A 15,897-nucleotide genomic window follows, 5' to 3' on the forward strand; every position below is an offset into this window, starting at 1 on the left:
TGTGTGAAGATGTATCATTTTTAACAGATACCAGACATCTAGACGGATATTCAATCTAATAAATTTTACATTATTGATTTTATTTTTAAATTTGTAGTACACACATAACATAATATTTCTTACCCAACCACCCTTACTACATTCAAGTACCCCTTTTGAAAAAGTTTGCATTTGGCATAAATACATTTCCATTAAGCTATTATCTGTGATAATATACTTGTATATGACTCACATGCAATAATATACCTTTTAATTCGCAACTGTATACCCCCTCAAACTACCAATAGAGGGCGTACATAAGTTTTTAAAGTGAAGGCGTTCAAGTTTTAAGCTATTCATCATTTCTTATATTTAAGTGAATATTTTATTTCTTATAATAAGCGATCGGCTTTAATAAATTGAAACATAATTTCTTTCACAAATCTGACTGATTATTGTAGTGCTGATTGAAAAAATATTTTTTTTATATCCAGATCAGCACATTAGATTATCATCTTATTACCAGAAGCAGAGTTCAAAAGTAATTAAGAAAAAAATGCAATTGTCTGTATAAAATTGATTTTTTTCTCAAATTTACAAAACTACTAAAATGCATAATTCGAACTTTAAAAGCAGAGTAATTTTATTCCTGAGCTAAAATACAGAGAAAAAGCAAATTAAAATTGATAACAAGTGTTTACTTGTTTTCTAAATGTGTTGCTTGTAAAGCTTTTTCTTTTAAACTTATTTCTTTATGCTTCTTATTAATGAGAATCCTAGACAGTTGGATTAAAGATGGCTATGACTATATGATTATAAATAGGTTCATTGATGCTTTTTTACTGTTCATATACATTTCTTTTTGCTGCACGCACCTTAAATTACATCTTTTTTTTTTAAATTCGCTTTTGATAAAGACGGTGTTTGTAAAGTGTAAGCCAAAAGTTGCAGCTCAGTCTACAATATCACCTTTTTCTGGTGCGGCTTATTCAATCCCTTATTTTTTGGACCGTACAATTTGGTTCTGTTCAGTTATGTTTGATAGGGCAGTCCTAATCTTTGATGTTTTCCCTTTAGATGTGTGTGTTGAGTAAGAAATATTTTTTAATATTTTTGTATTTATTTGCTTGTGTATATATGAATGTTTTCGGCAAACTTTATGTGAAAAAAGCAATATTTTATGAGCTTTGAAAGAATATTGGATCTATGAAAAATTTATAATGATAAACCTAATTCAGCTAAGGTCGGTTCTCGGCTATTTTGTTTTCTTTTTAAATATTTTCTTACCAAAATTTCGCCTCTGTTTAATCCATGAAAAAAAGGTCATTGCCATTGCAATTATTTAATACCTCACCTCAAAAACATCTTATTTCTCACAGATTGTTTGCTTGTATGAAGAACTTATTTATTACATTTCATATAGTACCTCAAATAAAAATCATCCATAAACGGTAAAAAGAAGTAATTTCTCATTTCAAAAGTAACTTTTTCCTGTATTTTTTTTTTTTTTTTTTTTTTATCGCGGAACCGCGAGATTTTCAGTTCATTTCAGCAATCTTTACTAATAACGCTGAAGACGCTACTGAATATTCTAAGCAAAGAATTCTGACGAAGTGTTTGTTCGTGTACCGCTAATTGTTTCTCCCACTTTTGGGGAAAGTTTGAGCTATTATTCTCAAAATTTTTATTTAAACTCTAATCTTATTAAATTGCAATGCCTAAATGAATACTTTTGAAATTCAAGGCACTTTCGTGAAACAAAGAAAACACTTCTTTTGAAGTTATCTGTTGCTTCAATTAGACCGGTCGAATCTCACGGAACATTCATGATTTTTCCTATTCCTCTTATAATTGAAACCTTCGAGGAGCTTCTCCAACAGAAGGACACTATTCCTAATTGTCTTCTTAATCGTTCAGGTATTCATTAAGCTATTTACTGCTACATACACTGACCATTTATTTATTGGAAACTAAAGTAAAAGATGCTAAAATTAAAGCTAAAAATTATTTGCAAATACTGTACAGAAAATAGCCAGCACTTCGCAATTTGAATCCAAAGTAAGAGATAGTTGCCAGAAAAATCCATGATATGGAAATGAAAAATCCTATTAACTTCATTATGAAAGCAATACTGGAAAATTACAAGGTGTGATTTGAAAAAAAAATTATTTTGTCAATGAATATAACTGAAAATAGTTAAATATAATTGAAAATAGTCTTTTATAAGCGGAAGGGTAAATATTAATTTGGATGTTATATTCCTGTTTGTATTATTAGATTTCTGACATCTGAGCCGTATTAATTATTTTGAAATAATAATATAAAAAATTACCATATCTTTAAAAATATTACATTTAGATCTATTATAAATGAATACCTTATACAATATGCTAGTAGCCGCACTTTTTATTTAAGATACTGAACCACCTATCCAAATGAGAGAAAAAATGAAATCAAGCAAACCTTTTCATTTATTGACACAATAATATTTAATGATAATGCAATAATTCAGAGAATTTTGCCTATTTTTTTTGTCCCACTGGCATCATTTGTCTTTTTTTATTCTTATCTTCTATACACAATTAGTTTTAGCAAACACTGATAATTTGTTGCAATTCTTTGTATTAATAAGTTTCTGAAAGTCTAATTTGAAACTCAAAGGAAATTATTCAATTTGATATCAAACCAGCTTAATATGCCTAAGTGATAATATATACTGTTTGGAAAATGTCACCTTGTTTGAGGGAATAACCAGAAATGAAGCCGCGCTTGATGCAACTGTTCCTGTACTATTTACCTAAAATTTTGAATCTGAGTCTGATTCAAAACATAAAATTCCTCTCTGTCTGTTCTGTTTTTTCACTTCATTTTTTAAGTAGTAAATGATGCAAAAATAATGCAAAACCTACTCTTATATTTATTTAGAAAATATAAAAAACAACCGCACGAATCCAATGATTGTTATTTTACATCCTTTATTTAACTAAAGCTATTTCAGTATTAGTCGAAATCCAATACAGAACAGATAAATAAAAACTCATCAGTCTTTGATCCTTAAAAATACATTCATAGCAACATATAGCGATTAATAATTCTATCACCATTTTGTCGTTCAGAAAATATTACGACATTCAAGTTTTCTCCCTAATAACATCTAACAGAAGCATATAACTATCGAAGATTTTTGAGGGACAAATCTAATAAATGGTTTTGTTTATCTTCATGTCAATTTATAACTTGAAAACTTACGAAATAAAGTAATTTGAAAGGTAACTTGATTTACCGCATCTCCATTCATCTTTTAAAGCTTCGTCATCGTTATTCGCCAATTATGCTGCCTCGTCATCTCATCGCGTGTCAATTATCTCAGTCTCTTTGTTTGGACAAGGTCAACTAGAGACAGAGCTTTTCATTTAAACTCCGTTGATTCGAATCCAAAAGGAAAAAGATTCGGACATCCGCCAAATATTTCAAATGGAGATTTTCATACGATCACGTCTTTAAAGTAATGTTGAATTTCACACCGTTTATTGTAAACACATGGCTTGAACATTCGATCTATAATTAAAATTTAGAATGTTTTTCCATGTGTTGAAAGTCTGTGAGCTGTTGTAATAACAAGTTTTCCTTCATTTATTTATTATAGCCTTCTTTATTTAAATTTACATTAATAGTAGTGTGCATTGCTAACGCAGAGTATTTCTTAAAGTTAGATTATATTTTACAAAACTAGTAGTTTAGTATCAAATAGGTTTGGATACTAAATTGTAGTGAGTAATCTATTTTAAGGTTTCACTTGAATTTAGAATGTCAAAAATGTGGCTTGAACATTCGATCTATAATTAAAATTTAGAATGTTTTTCCATGTGTTGAAAGTCTGTGAGCTGTTGTAATAACAAGTTTTCCTTCATTTATTTATTATAGCCTTCTTTATTTAAATTTACATTAATAGTAGTGTGCATTGCTAACGCAGAGTATTTCTTAAAGTTAGATTATATTTTACAAAACTAGTAGTTTAGTATCAAATAGGTTTGGATACTAAATTGTAGTGAGTAATCTATTTTAAGGTTTCACTTGAATTTAGAATGTCAAAAATGTGTTCAAACAGTTTTACATTATTATGGATTCTAATAATGTAGAAATTCTATCCGTATTTCATATTTTATCTAGTTCTTTTTTTTTTTCAGAAAATTGAAACTGAACCTTGAAAATATGTGTTTAAAAGCAATGTTTCATAACAAGGTCCTTTTATAATCCTTTTAAATTTTACTATTTGAGATTTTTCTTAGTTTATATTTTTTTCATACATTCAATAACTTATTTTCGAGAGCATTAAGTAGCTGAAATTGGCGCAGTATCAATTTTTATTTCTCTAAAATTTATTAAAAAAGTCTTGAAATAATAAAACTTAAAAAAAAACGTTTGTTTAATAAATACAAAAAAAAATTACCGATGCTTTGATTTCATTATAGATGTTCTCGCATATTGGACTATTTACTTATATTTAAGTTTTATATATTTATTACTTTTTCAATTTTTTATGTTGTTGAAATAAATATATTATTTTGGCCAACCATTAAATGATTTTATTATTATCTAAACAATCTCTATTTGTTTTTCGCTGACAAATATTTACTAATTTCCAATTCGACCAATTTATGTACTCTTTTATAAAAGTTTCTGAAATTTGCTTTGCTTATTCTTGTGTTTGAGCATGTACCAAGCATTTATTTTTTCAAAATCCACTCCTATTCTTTTCGTTTTGTTTTCGATTTCCAACATTTGAATCATCTTTTCTCTACCAGTAATCTTATCCTCTATTCCCGAACATCTCAGTGTCAGGCTATAAACATTGGTCCTAGGTAATTGCACTTGAAATAGATGGATCACAGAAAAGGATTCCCCTCATAGTCTGAATATTCTTATTTTTTAATGTAAAAATCCATCCTATGTTTTTCACTGTAGCAGACTACTTAATCTTTCCCTTTGTCCAAAAATATACAACAAACGAATGTCTTTCAGCTTTAATACATAAAGGAAAAGACAATTTTAATGTTTACAATATTTAAATTGCATTATTAAATTTAGTTACATTACAATATTTAAAGGTAAATATTAGTTTAAAGTATAGCGATAGTTATATTTCGAATTTTGTTGGAAAGCAGTTTGAAATCAAATTTTAATATTGATCGAATAGTGCAGAAAAATCAATGACTTTTATATAAGGATTTCAAATCATTTTGTTTCACTTACCTTGCTGTCTCCATTTTTACATTCACTTCTGTCGTACCACCATTTGTTTTCAAGACGAGCTAAATCGCCTTTTTCTTTCATTGACAGTACAGCCAGATTCAAAAGATCCCTATTTTGAAATAAAAAATCTAAATCCATTTAGATATGATTTAATGATAATTAATAAATAGATCAGTGTTTTGGGTTTCGATCATAGTATTTTTAGTATGTCTGGTTCTTTTTAACCATTATATTAGTTGATAATATGAAATAAGCTTTTTACGTATTTTCAACTATGTCCGATTCAACTTTTAGCACTAATTTTTTCTACTAATATTTTTTTATGGGGATATACTAATTTTGAGATTATATTTACATGTTTTCCTTGAAATATAACTTGAAACTTTACTATTGGTTTTTTCAATTATTTTTCATAAATTTGTGAATTTATTTACTAATTAGAAGTTATGAAAAATTAATTTTCCTTCTCCACAACCACAATCAAAACGATTCAAAACAGAATGGAAAGAGAAGAATAGAAAGTTGTATGAAATGGATGATTATTTTCAAGATGTAAGGAAATATTTTTTCACTTCAATACAATTTAAAGGCTATTAAAATCGTTTATGGGCTCAAATAGATAAATTAGACAAAAAGTTGGTTAATGAACATTCTTTTAAACAATACGGTTGCTATGACTATTCATATGGTCCTTAAAGAAGACCAAAAATTTGCATGCATATTTTACATAGCTATCTTAAAACGTTGATTAACTTATTTAATAATACGTTTGTCGGATTTTGTCAGTTATTAGATACATTCGAATTGTTGATTGAATAACTGTCCAATAACTGTTTTTCGAATAAATATCCAATAGAATGGTAAACGGCATAAAACATATCAATTAGCATTTGGGGGAATTTTCTTTCAATGAATGTTCTCAGGTTGTTGCTGATCTTGATATTTAAGGATTGTTTTCGTGAAATACGTCTGAGGAAGGGGAGATTCTGTGGCTGTGGGTGAAGTTTCAATTTTATATTTGCCTCCGAAATATTGGTCATCAAGATGGATCTTTGAGTAAATCAGACCCGTCTAGTTCTATCTTATTGAAAGAACCTTTCTTCATTTTGAAACATCTTAAGAATACAAGGCATAATGAATTTCTTCTGTTAAATTCTGGAAAATATAAACAATGACAGCATATCAAGAGAAGAAAGATTTGATTACCGCACTAATAACTAGCAACTCTACACAGTTATTGCTTAGTAAAATCAAATAATGTTTCACTATAAAATGAAGGTTATCAAATGTAAAATAGTCGCAATTATGCTGATTAAATTCAAACATTATTGATGAAAAATCCTCGTTTTAATGTAAAAATTGAAAATTATTATATTTAATAATTATGTTCCAGAAATTTATAATAATTATCTATACTTGTAATTATTAATCTAAGTTATAAATCATTATTATATATTATTATGAATGTAAATGCTTTTTCAATGAGCGGATGTATTTTATTCACCATTATTTGCTTTAGAGTAGGGGTTAATTTAGGTATTTTAAATTTAATATAAAAACTAATTTTCCAATAAGGGCTAAAGGTTGCGTATTTACATGGCAATGAATGGAAAAATATTGAAACAAATTTGCTTTCCATCTTCAAGTCACTCAAAGGGAGCTAAAGGCACTTCGAAATATTCGAATAAAGATAGTTGATTTGAGACTGGCTCCCATTGATTTAGTTATGCCGAAGAAAAAAATATCTGCGAATACCTAGAGGCGAACGTTCGGTGACCATTTTATTGAAAGGGTAACTTTAGCGACAAGGTTCTGAAAGATAAAAACAGTACAATGATCTTTTTTTTTTTTTTATAGAATTCTGTCTGGAGTTGGAAGGTGATACCTTAGGCTATTTGAAAAAGAACTTCTTTATTGTTAAAAATCACGTGAAGATTTCTATAATATTAGAACTGAAGTTAAGTTTATTGCTACTATTGCAGATGTAAAGAATAATACTGGTTATCGAATGAAACTTTTATATCTGAGGAAATAATTATTATGCGCTTTTTTGCTTTTTTAAAATTATGAATTTTGTCTTTTAGTTGTATTGCATGGTTTGTGGACTTTTCGTTCTTTACAACAATTTCATATGGAAGTAGCAAATTGTTTTGACATGGTGATATAGTCTTTGTAAGAGAATTTTTCAGTTTTTCCAATGTTGGGAAGATGCATGATTACATAGGGTGATATGAACTGAGGCTGGATTCGTCCTCATGAAGCTGTACTATAATTCATTTCCCCAAAGATGTAAGAAAATAATGAAGTTAATACATCTATTGAAGAGGATATGAAGAAGGACTTGGAAATGATCGCTTATTTGTTACAATCTTGTATTTTCAATTGAATCGAAACCTTGTGCCTTTCTAAATTAAGGAGGACATATTTAGTTTCATTTTGTAAAAGTAGTGGTTTTAGGATGAGTTAAATGGTTGCGACATCTGATATTTATGCTTGAGAGTTGAGAATTTCGTGGATGAATAAGATAGTTTCACCTTCGTTTCAATACCGCAAGGATTATGATATTGACTTTAATGAACTGAAACAAAAGATTGTGATGTTGTAGTATAAAACCTAGGGAAAATATATCATCCAAAATATAGCATCTATTGTAGTGGTTAAATTATTTATTTCACTTCAATGAGGCACCATTCATATATTTATGGATGGAAAAACAACTGAGATTAGAGCCATTCTATAGGAAATTGGATAAACAACTACCAGATTATAATAAATCCCCTTAATACATTTCAAATTTGAACTGAATGAAATCAAAGTAAATAAAATCGATCTTAGTAAAGACCGATTGCACTATCTGGATATTGCCAAATAAATCTAATCTGAATGCATGGGAAATGGTTGCATCATATAAATTAATTAATCATATAAATTTAAAGGGTCATATAAAAGGGTCATCGTATAAATTTAAATAATAATCAAAATAAATCTACTGGGTCAATGTGCTCCAAATTCTGCCGTTCAGTGTGGCGATTGTACACAAGAATAAGGGCAATATGCTCAGAATCTGATACTGAAACTTTAAGTCACTCGGAATTATTAACATGTACGAGCCACACTTTGTGACTGTTGATTTCTTAAACAAGTTCTACAAACGATTGGAATTTATTTTCAGACTTCACTGTGATAGCATATATTTCGAGCTGGTTTTCCAGCTTGTGAAATAAGCTTCTACACATAATTTGAAGGTTATTCAAGCAACGAGGCATTAGCCAATCGACAATAACGAAATCCTCGATTCTAGTGGATGAGAGATAGTATATACGACAATTGGGTTACGGAATAATTCAGAGGCAAGAACTCAAAATCAGAAAACAAAGAATTTTTATTCCACGGACTATATTGAGCTGATAAAATGTAAGCTGCAGTTCTCTCCAAATATGAAATGCTTGATCTAAGAGAGAATTTCATTAATTCAGTAAGATAAAACTCGGCTTAAATTAAAATTTTAAAATTTATATGCTTGAAACTAGTCACAAAATTTGTAGAAATGGTAAATGGAGATGGGAGAAAAGAAACGGGTATGGCTACATTCAATCGACTTTACTTTCAAGATCCCTATGTCAAAATGTATTAAAAATCTGAATTTAAATCAGTATTCTTGATTAAATAAAATAAATGCAACGCACTTTAATTTGTTGGATTACTTCATATGTTGCGAGTGTTGTGAGAGAAACTCGAGTTGTGGGGGTCTCTTCATTGATGACGAACTAAATGATGTATTTTTATTCTAAATAGAATCACCCACACTATTGATTCATTCAGAAAGGTGACAATTTATAATTTAAAATACTTTCAATGCGTCTGCTTTTAAAACTGCAAAAACCGCAGTACTTCGCCTAATAATTTAGGCATGTTATGAAATTTCAATATGTAACGCATAGTTTTTAAATATAATTTTTGTCAACAGGAAATAAAAATAAAATGAGGCTTTTAGATAACAAAATGTTTACCTTATAAAATTTTTAACATATGTTTAAATAATTACGCTTTTGCTATTTTTTTCCTGCTTAAGGAACCCATTTCGAAATACGAAAATTCAAGATATAATTTTTTTTCAATATTTTCCACCGATTAGCAGGTAAATGAAACCTTGTAAAACTCAATATTCGGAAAATTAATTACACTAATAGACAATTGCTAAGGACGGATCACAGACAGCCACATAGCGCATGAAAAATTAAGCGTTTTTGGATGCAAAATGAAATAAAAGACATTACAATAAATAATGCATGTTAGGGCAATACAATAACAATATACTTTACTGCGGTCTGAAATCCAGAAAAGTTTGAAAAGTGTTCAAAGAATGAAATGATTATCTTGAGCTAAATACGTAAAAGTGAAATGCAATTACCGTCTGCAAATAGTCTGGCAGAAGTTATCAATACGAAATATGGTCACCAAGGAAGACAATGAAAAATTCCAACCGTCATGGCATGCTTCGAACAATATTATCCAGTATCTGATGGGTTAATCTATTTCATTCCTTTGTCAATGCATTGATGAGGGTGTCCTTGTTTATTCCAGGGCATTGTCGACCGGCAAGACTCCTCCTCAAAACACCGCAAACATTTCCAATGGTATTCAGATATCGGGCTATTCAAGGCACTGAATATCTTCGACCACTAGACACTCCTGGACAGCAACTGTGCTATAACGTGTTGCGTTGTTGTCCATGAAAACAAATATATCAGCGACAGCACTACAGAACATGCCAACATAAGGCAGCAGAACGTCATTAATGTATCGTTCGCCAATCATAGTCCCATCTGGAAGCTCATATATGACGTACGGGCACTGAGCATGATGCTAGACTATACCATGACACTACATATAGTATTTATAGCCTTTCCGGTATATCAGACTATATATTATTTTAGAATGAGTTACTAGCTTGAGTTTTATAATAGAAGATTATAGATTTTAGGAAATACACAACTAAACTGAACTGAACTGTGAAGAAAATAATTTATCTATCGTATCATAAAGAAGATAGTTGTGACATCATACAATAAAAAAATGAACTGTATTTTTAATATGGTTTTTGATTATGATGCGGTTGCTTTAATTGCTGCAATAAGTTCACGGGAATAATTTTCTAACAGCGGCAGCAGGAAATTAAATGAATAAGCACAAGGATTTATTAACAAAATGTTAAAGCACAAAAGCACTAATCTTATTCGTCGATAGGCTCACATCCATTTCTAGAAACAGAAAAATTTTTCATGAAGCTTAAAATTTAATTACCATTTTCCATTATCGCTCATATATTTGAAATATTGATGAAAAAAATTACTTTCATGCATACAACATTTTTTACATACTTAGTTATTGCCAACGTTCTTTGAGTATTTCATTTTTTAGATCTTTTCAGACTAAACAGAACATTAACCACACTTTTGTAGTTTAAATTAGAAACAATAACTTTCTTGAGAATATTACATAAAATATGTGTTTAAAAACTATTGTGTTATTTTTTGGTTTCGGGAATTCTCAATTTATATTAAAAATTGAAATTTAGAAAGATTTGCAATCGCCTTATTGAGCTGACTCACTGTGTAAGATGCATAGCGAGTATATTCTATATATGTATAGTTTGAAGAAATAAAGTTATACAAATACATATTTTCATTTTAATACAGGAAAAGGAAATCTATTTTGCCAGTCAGAATAATTCTGTAAATGAAAAAAAAAAAAAAAACTGCAATGGCTATTTAAATACTCAGTAAAAGCATAGATTTTAAGAAAATTCGCAACAATTACTTTCACATTCTCCTCTTTTCTGCCTTCAGTTCCGAGGAGAATTTAGTAGAAAAGACTGCATAAGACTAATTTTTCTTTGTCTCCCACTTCTTGTTTTTTAGAAGCAGGCCCTCGATAAAGCAGTAATAAGTTAGAATTAATAAAAGTTAACTGAGAAAAATTGATCTTTTTAAATATCCAGTTCATTTTTTTAATACTTCCATGGAAAACATATCAAAAAATTCAACAAAAGTTATTCATTGCATTTGTTACTCGTTAAAACTTTGGAGCTGCAAGATGTCATCAAGTTCAATAAGCATTTCTAACCTTTATAAATTGAAAATTTTAAATGATGCTTAGGATAAAACGGGCAGAAATGTTAAATATTGCGAATGATTTTTAAAATTTGTGTATATATATACATATATATATGTACGCACACACAGGGTGTTGCCGAATTTGACCAATTCAGAGGGGTGATAGTAGTCATCAGCAGGATAAAGAATCACCATACAACATGGGGTGCCAAATGACGTTTAATTGCTGAAAATCGCAAAAATATAAAGATAGTCAGAGAACTGTTGGAAATTGTAAAAAATTAGTAAAAAAAATGGTGTTTAAACTATTAATTTTTTTAAAATGAAAGCACATTCTTAAAAGTTTTTTTTTTTTTTTTCATGCTGGTAACATGCAAATTTGATGATTTGGGGGGTCGTAAATTACTGAAAACGAAAAAGTAGTTTAGAACTCATATTTGCAAAAATATTAAAACTTGAAGAAAAATAAAAGCTTGAAAATGTAAGGAATTTTATATTATATAACTTGATATAAGTGTATAGTGTGAGAACTGGTGAGTTTTAAACATATTCAGGAAAAACTGAAATGGGAACCAGAAAACATTGCTGCAACATCAGTACCGATATTCGCAGAGAGCGTTATCAAATTCGAAGGGCAAATTCAGTGCAAGGATAATAGGCCTTAAGTAGATGAAAAATTATCAGAAAACATATAGTTCACAGGTAACGTTTTTAAATGAAAATCGCAAATCGGGCGGAGTTCGCACACTGGATGCTTGATACCACACAGGAAGATGCACACTTTTCTGCTAGAGTTTAATTTTCAGATGAAGCTAGCTTTACGAGATAAGGTATCTTCAACACGCACAATGCGAATATTCAGTCATTCGAAAATCCCCACATCACTATCTCGTCGAACATACAACACAAGTTTGATTTTAACATCTGGGCAGAGTCATCTATTTGGACCGTATCTTCTGCCCGAACGCCTCAGGGACAAAAAGTACCTTGTTTCCTTCTAGCACGTTCCGCCTGATTTACTGCAGGCGACACATACAATTTGGTTAATGCATGATGGAGTACCAACACATTTTAGTTACATTTGTGAAATCTGACGTTGTTTGTGAATGAAGTATAACGACCATCAATTCTACAATGCTCATTAATGAATACTTTCTGGCTGCTTTTATTTTTCCTGAACGCATGAAAAATTTACATACGAGAAGGCTTCTTCTCGATTACCTTGTTTCTAATCCTCGCATTCATCGGATCATTCAGTTCGCCAAACTCATTGTCTTTTTGACGTCTGTTTTGGCGATTTTCACTGAATAAACGCTACCTTCTACCCTATGTTTTTCGGTAATTGTTCATCTACTTAAGGTCTATTATCCTTGCTCTGAATTTGACAACGCTCTCTGCGAACATCGGTACTGATGTTGCAGCGATGTTTTCTGGTTCCCATTTTAGTTTTTCTTGAATATCTTAAAAACTCTCCAGTTTTCACACCACACGCTTATATCAAACTATAGACTATAAAATTCCTTACATTTTAAAGCTTTTATTTTTCTTCAAGTTTTAATATTTTTGCAAATATGGGTTCTAAACTACTTTTTTGTTTTCAGTCATTTACGACCTCCTAGATCATCAAATTTGCATGTTACCAACATGAAAAAAAAAAAAAAAAAAAATAAGAATGTGCTTTCACTTTAAAAAATGTCGTAGTTGAAACACCATTTGTTATTTTTTTTAATTAATTTTTTACAGTTTCCAACAGTTCTCCGACTCCGATATTTTTGCGATTTTCACCATTTTAACGTCATCTGGGACCCCATGCTGTGTGTTGATTCTTTATTCTCCTATTGCCTACTATCACCCCTCTCAATTTGCCGGTCGAATTCGGCAACAAATGTATATGTGTGTGTGTGCGCGCGCGCATATTATATACAAATATATATTACGAATATACAAAAATGTAAATGTGCACACAAAAAATTCTGACTGTCCAAAGGCATGTATTTTGTTTAAGGTTAATTCTGAATCCAATCCTTTATTCTGAAATAACTGTATAGAAAGAATTTCTAGAACAGAATTGTTAACTAATAAAAATTAATCCTGTCCTTTTAAATATCTTTAACTTAATCTTGAATTTATCTATCGAAAACTCTTCACAGTTTGAAGATTTCATTAAGAGAAAAAATAAAGAAACGTAAGTGTTTAAATTATTGAAATATATTGAAGTTCTTTTCCCTCATTTTTTTAAAAAAATTATTTCACTAATTGCATATTTATAAAAAGTAAATTACTTATCCCAAAAGAATGGAATAGGCGTTTATTTCCCTAAACATTTCGGAAAATTATAAGGTAGAAAATATTAAGAAATATAATGATTATGATATCTCATAGAAGTACTGAAATGTTCTACAATGAAATAAAATACTTTTTTTCATTATTGTGTGTTTGATATCACGCTTTTAAGGAGAACGGCTACTTCAGTTCAGTACAAAGGAACGTAATGAAATGCTTATTATTTACGCTGTATGTAACCGCAAACCTGGCCTAACTGTAAGAGAATACAAACATCATTTTCCAAATTTCTTCAAGGAAATATAGTTATTGATCGACTGAACGATAGATAAGTACAGAATCCTTACTCCCTCGTGGAAGAATGGAAAGGATAAGGCTTGAGGCATATGATATAGATATTGACATTTTAATTTGCTTTTTAAATTAGCCTCGTGCAAGAATAGGAGCAGAACTCAACTTTTTAAAAATGAAAGTGCTGAAAATGGTATTAATTAGTGGTATTCGTGAATTCTATGAACAGCAACAATCAGATCATTGATCGATATAGAATTTTGCATTTGGATTCTCTTTAAGCTAGAATCCCTTTCTGAGAAACATTATCTGGAGAGGCAAAAGTTGCTTTAATAGAGATCGACACATCAGCTGTCAAAATGATCGCATTTGTAATGATAAAAATCCATTCTTCGTATGGAAGGCTTATTATCAGCGCCAGTTTTTTTTTTTTTTTTAATGTGGAAAACTTTTTCAGAAATTCATTGGGTGATCCCAAATTGTATAGCAGAAGGCTGAATGGCGACCGATATATTCAGTTAGTTTTGAATACATTGTGTCTGAACTAATGGATGGCAGTACTTCCACACAAGATGCTGTGATTAGAAAATTATCCTCGTGCGCTTATCACTCTTATAAGAAGATGGTTGAATGCGAAATTCTTTGATAGATATATTGTTTTAAAAGGACCTGTTCTCATAGATCATCTGACTTGACACTTTTTATTTACAAGGCCGCTTCTTGTCTTCTCTGTATAAAATGCTTCCTTCAGACATAGGAAAAATTTACTGACTAATTTCAGGAGCCTATATTGCTGTCACAAGTAATGAGCTGGATCACCTGTACCCGATTATTGTTAAAAGACTGCAAATTTATATAGGCGTCTAATATGTTTATAGTAAACATTTAAATTTATGCATTATTTGACTAGTTTTTAAAATTTAATCAGAGTTAATAAATGTATTGTTATTTTTTGATTCCACCGTTTTATTTATACTGTGACTCATATATTTTCCAAAAAATATACAACCAAATAAGCGTTGGAGCACCGGTCTAAGATGTGAAAGCTGATTGAAGTCAATAAATCTGCCTTTTAATGTCTCGGCATAGAGGAGGATCAAACTTTATGATATGCTCAGAGATGAATGTAGAAAAAATGTTTCACTCATTCACAGGATTTCTTTACGGAGCTGTAAAAATTTTAATTTTATAACTTTTTACTATAAATATTTACAGTAATCAAAGGGTTTTCATACACCTGGCCGCCTTATTTAATAAAAATTAGCAATCAAAAGTTTGTGTCTAATTGAAATATTGAAGAAAGAACTCTTTTAGTTTCACTCTTTTTGGAACATTCTACTTACAGTTTTATACGATATATATTTAATACTTCTCGGGCATTATTTGTTGTACGAATCACACCCAGATGGTGCAAGATTTCTTGTCATATTTTCTTGTAGCGTGCAATGTAACGCCTTCAGGGATCTTTTTCCTTAATTTTATTCGTGTCACGTAGCTTAGAAAGATATAATGTATCTTTCGTTTCTTACTGACAGATACACACTTCGCTCTAAACGTTGTGCATTTTATTGAGAAGTAACTAGACTTCGGAAGTTTAATCATCAACCTCTATTTCATAAACAGGATATATAAAATATTCAAATGTGATCACAAGAATTTTTTGAAAGTAAAGAAACTTTGGGGAAACCTTGTAAGAGTTCATTTAATGGTAACGATTTTTAAGATAAAATTCGACCCTTCCATATTTGTTTCTATTGAATTATTCTATAAATCTATAATTATTTTATCCTGAATTGCTTGTACTTTTATTGCGAGAAGATTAGCTACACATTTAATAAGCTTATATTTTGTTAATCTAAAATAGCTGGCGATGTTTGATATTATACAATTTAGCAATTCCAGTTCTTTTTTATAATATATTATGGATTTGTCTAGGTATCGAACTGTTAACAGACTAAAATACAACAGGCATAAA

The 15,897-nt window shown here is 29.8% G+C and overlaps 1 protein-coding gene across 2 annotated transcripts in view; it reads right to left on the reverse strand.

Moving 5' to 3' along the window:
- LOC129958974 (glutamate receptor 1-like) overlaps positions 1 to 15,897 on the reverse strand; it is a 210,457-nt gene that overhangs the window by 19,048 nt on the left and 175,512 nt on the right. For both annotated transcript variants that reach the window (XM_056071734.1, XM_056071735.1), the window contains exon 13: positions 5,233 to 5,341. In XM_056071734.1, the coding sequence (XP_055927709.1) occupies positions 5,233 to 5,341 (109 nt within the window). The remainder of the gene's footprint in view (positions 1 to 5,232; positions 5,342 to 15,897) is intronic.

This window comes from Argiope bruennichi, chromosome X1 (genome assembly GCF_947563725.1).
Source record: "Argiope bruennichi chromosome X1, qqArgBrue1.1, whole genome shotgun sequence".
In the NCBI taxonomy this organism is placed as follows: domain Eukaryota; kingdom Metazoa; phylum Arthropoda; class Arachnida; order Araneae; family Araneidae; genus Argiope; species Argiope bruennichi.